The 4,176-nt window shown below is 36.3% G+C and overlaps 1 protein-coding gene and 1 long non-coding RNA gene across 3 annotated transcripts; one reads left to right on the top strand and one right to left on the bottom strand.

Moving 5' to 3' along the window:
* Positions 1-351, top strand: LOC109586464 (uncharacterized). Its single transcript, XR_002187044.1, has 3 exons — positions 1-17; positions 62-187; positions 232-351. It is a non-coding gene; the product is annotated as an uncharacterized LOC109586464 (long non-coding RNA).
* A 1,101-nt stretch (positions 352-1,452) lies between these two features.
* On the bottom strand, positions 1,453-2,771 carry LOC109586468 (uncharacterized). Of its 2 annotated transcripts, XM_020002660.1 has the most exons (3): positions 2,563-2,769; positions 1,613-2,297; positions 1,453-1,521 (listed from the first exon to the last, which is right to left on the bottom strand). In XM_020002660.1, the coding sequence occupies exons 1-3, from the start codon at positions 2,700-2,702 to the stop codon at positions 1,489-1,491; spliced, it is 858 nt and encodes a 285-aa protein (XP_019858219.1). In that variant the 5' UTR covers positions 2,703-2,769; the 3' UTR covers positions 1,453-1,488. The 2 variants fall into 2 exon arrangements, with proteins under 2 accessions (XP_019858219.1, XP_019858218.1); XM_020002659.1 differs by lacking the exon at positions 1,453-1,521 and having other exon boundaries at positions 1,546-2,297; positions 2,563-2,771.
* Between the last annotated feature and the right edge of the window lie 1,405 nt (positions 2,772-4,176).

Genomic DNA, 4,176 nt, shown 5'->3' with positions numbered 1-4,176 from the left:
CATGCTGGTTAAGGAAGGTATGTAGTTCCTTTGCTTATGTAGAATTTATGCCTCATTATAGTTATGTTATGGATCTAAGCTTTGTAGGACTATGTGTTACAAGATACCTNTGAAAGATCTGCTTCACTACATGGAACCCCAGAGTTCATTAATGTTGGAGATTTTGGGAAATTAATTTCTCAGTAATGTAAGTTTATTATTTTAGTGCCTTCTTAATTTATGGCTCTTTAGGTGTCTTAAGTTACAAAACATGAAGTGTCTTACTTGTGGAACATTGGTAGACTATGATGAAGAAAACAATTATAATCTTTTTTTGGTTTTAATAATAATTCCAAATCATTTTAAATTAATGATGAATAATAATTAAGTATTAATTAAGCATAACAGGAAGTACGTCATAATGAGGCTTAATGAATATCGTTATCGTTGTCGGATCAGGTCTGGCACCAGCATAAATCGTGGCTGATTCGTCAATATCGGATCAAGACATTGCCCCAAATCCTCGGTCCAGGCTCGATCATCAGTAATGATTCAGGCCTGTATCAGGACTGGTCCATGTTCCAACTCTTGGGCGTGTATTGCAGTAGTCACTCCCCGGATGCAGCAGTGCAGTGATAATTTCAAACTACATTAAATTATTATTATTAATAGGCATGCATGCACTAACTATAAGATGAGATGCTGCAGATGCAGTAAAATTACAGACACTGACAAGTGACAACAGACTCATAACAGCCTATACAAAACAAACAAAATTGTTTGATAATTAAAGGGACTTTGAAAACATCATGAATATGTGTTATTAAAATAATGAATCATAAGAATCTATTTTTTAATTTTGATGAAATTTTGCCAACATCACTGTGTACTACACAACCAATTGATGGCACAAATGATGTGCCACAAGTATATAGTGCAGCTAGTTAGACTTCTCTCCATTTTGTAGATTTATAGTGAAAATGTATTTAATTAAGTATTAATATAAAAAGAGACAAAAATCATTTTTTGAGCAATTGAAATGACAATAATAATAATAATAGTAATAACAGGCAGATACCGCAATGCATTATAACCAGCAATTATAAAGGATGAAAGGACATAAATATTTATTTTAAATATTCTTTAAGAGCTCTATCTGATTCAAGAAATTTGTCCACACCAGCCTTTACTTTTCCAAATTTTTCAGGATAATCTTCACAAACTTTAAGAGCATTTCTCCAGGTCACTCCTTCATTGGAGTCTATCCATCTCTTGAAAACTGCCCGTAGCTTATCAGAGGTTGACTTTTCACTATGAGACAAGTCGTCCACTTCAACATCAAGTGCAGTACCAATAGTTAAAAAATGAGCAGCAGAACTATCAAAGAGCCTATGGAGGTCCTTTAATTTAGGCTCCTTGTCCAAAAGGTCTACAAATAAATAATAATAATGACTGATTTAATAAATAGTATTTTCTTACTTTTATCTGATGACTGATGATTAACTTGCTTTATTTGTGTTCCATTGTTACTCTCAACAGGTCCTATACACAAGTAATAAATTATAAATAAAAATTATTACAGTATTTATAATAGTAGCTGACACAGAACAAACTGTACAATTGACAATATTACCATCTTCACTGGATCTAACAATACAGTAGCAGCTATTCCTCTTTGCAGGGCAAGCAAATGCATTGATGTAATTATCTTGAGGTGCATGGCATCACTGCTATTATCAGTAGCTTTTGTGAGTAGCTTACGTACCAATGGAAAGTGCTGGGTAGGACCAGTAAAGTATACTTCAATATTAGTGTAACGGTTGATGAGGTGAAGTGTGTCCTCCTTCCTTTTGAACATAATCTTGAGAGACATGGCATCACGAAATTTGCAATACTCTGGCGTCAACGGAGAGATTTTAGTAATGTATTCTTTCTGGTTGAGTAGGTGTACGATGGTTAAAGGGAACAATCCTGTAGGAAATGGCAGGATCTCTTCACTCTTCTCTTCCCTCCAGACTATAAGAAGTGGCTTAGCATTAGTCTCCTTAATTGAAACTGGTTCATTGTATGAAGGAAGAGCATAAGGAATGAAGTAGTGTCCCTTTGGTTCATCTTCTAGTTTGGTGATGATGTTAAGATGAAGGAAGAGTCTGATTAGGTCACACAACTGGAACTCTGGCAAGCAAAATATGACAGACCTTGATTTCAAATGCTCTAAAATATCTTCATTGAAAAATCCTTCCTTGAGATTATTAGTAACGGTTCGAGAAACTGGGTTGATTAATATTAATGCTCGGGTATTTTTATCAGTGACGTATGTGCATAGGCGGTTGCAGGCCTGGGCATTAGGGGGCAATGCCCAGGTTGACTTTTTGACCAATAATTATATTCATGATTCTGGTGTGGGCATCCAGTATAAACTGTGATAGTTCAACAGGCTTCTTTGTCGTTTTATGCTAAGAAACCATCTCAATGAAGTTGTAGATCAGTATTTTCCATTTTCCTTGCAAAATTGTATGGAACCACACCCACTAATTATTGATGCCCAGGTCAAACCAAATTTCTGCAACCGCCCATGCGTATGTGAGAGCTAATAATTGTGAGAGAATCTCAAGGATTGGCTTAGAATCGATAAATACAGCATTCGTAATATCTGGATAATATAACATGAGACTGACGTCATTGAAATATCTCAAAGCTTGTTTAGTGTCTTCCTCATTCATCCGATATCTTTCTCCAATAGATAAAGCTTCCTTAACTGATACAATTAATACTCTGCTCGGGCAAAGACAGCTCAAATGCAAACCATCAAATTGGTAACCTCATTTTGAGTGAAGCATCAGAACCATCCAATCATATTGCCTTGCAAATCTCTTCACTGTATTTAGCTCTTTCTTCTGATGCAGCAATCGTGTTGACAGGAAATTATGATAGAATCATTATCAGATTGATGAATAATGCAATTTTGCAAGTAAAAGATTCCAACGAAGACATTGAAGACTTTAGAATCTCTTCCTTTTCCTTTAGAGTAGCATCGCTCACCTTGTCATAATGCGTTCCCAATACAAGATGCATGGAGTGCGTCGGTTTCTTGGAGATGCAGGAAATATCAAGAGGCTTAAAACTAGCTCCATTCGAAACTGCAGACTGGAAGAATGCTAACTGAGTTGACTTGGAGTGGCATGGAAAGTATTGTCCATCAATCCTGTACATCAGATCAAATCTCTCATTGCATGGCTTAGAAAGATCCAGTGTTATGATATTGAGAGAAGCTGCTCTAGTGAATAAAGGCAGTAACTCCTGGTATGCTGGCTGACCACCCGAATCAATAATGTACAGCCAATGATCACTTTTATGAATCTCTTTTGGTTGAGTGGCTAAAATTTCCTGAACGACTGCTTCGGTATGATACTCTTTGTCTTCTTTGATAACTTTCGTCTCTGATGAAACTGCTTGATCAGGCTTCTTCTGTGGAGTGGGAGATGGATCTGGCACGGTGTACAGATGTATTTCTGTTGCTGGTTGAGTAATATTTGGCAATGAGAAGACTACAGGCAGGGGAGGCTCTTTTGTTTTCTTTCCCTTTGAAACTGCATCCAAATCTGCTGCTAACTGGTCAAGTAAAATGGCTCGAGTAACTCGATTCGAAGTTGTCACTTAGGCCACTCCAATAAGATTCCTTGTTTCCCATTACAGAGGCGGGGGTGATGCGGGCGGGCGGGCGGGTTCATTATTATTATTCATTATTAATAATAATAATTAATAATTTTTAAATCAATAATTTTTTATTATTCATTTTTAATGAATATTTAAACACTTGCAGTCTGCCAGTCTCAACTTATTGAGACTAAAATTACAAAATAGTAAAAGAAAGGTGCTAATAATTACAAAAAAGAAAAACAAGGCTAAACACTTGAAAATTAGGAGAGAAAAAGCACGACTCTTGGTGAAAGAGGCTGGGAAATAATCATTTAGGTACTGGAGGTTTACTGCTGCAATCACTACATTGAGGATACAAGTTTTCAGAAGTAAAAGGTTGATGTTTGCCACAATATACGCAAATTGGGGCATACTTTGCTGAATAATACAGCTTTTCTATGCGTATTCTTATGGCGGACACTCTTCTTTCGAACATCAGCAGTCTTTTTAAAGGAGGGCCTATGTTCTTCTGATGTCGTGATTCCAAATACCTCACTA

Source organism: Amphimedon queenslandica, unplaced genomic scaffold (assembly GCF_000090795.2).
Source record: "Amphimedon queenslandica unplaced genomic scaffold, v1.1 AMPQUscaffold_12863, whole genome shotgun sequence".
Taxonomy (NCBI): domain Eukaryota; kingdom Metazoa; phylum Porifera; class Demospongiae; order Haplosclerida; family Niphatidae; genus Amphimedon; species Amphimedon queenslandica.
Note: the sequence above shows the minus strand (reverse complement) of the source record. Positions and strands in the feature narration are given on the sequence as shown.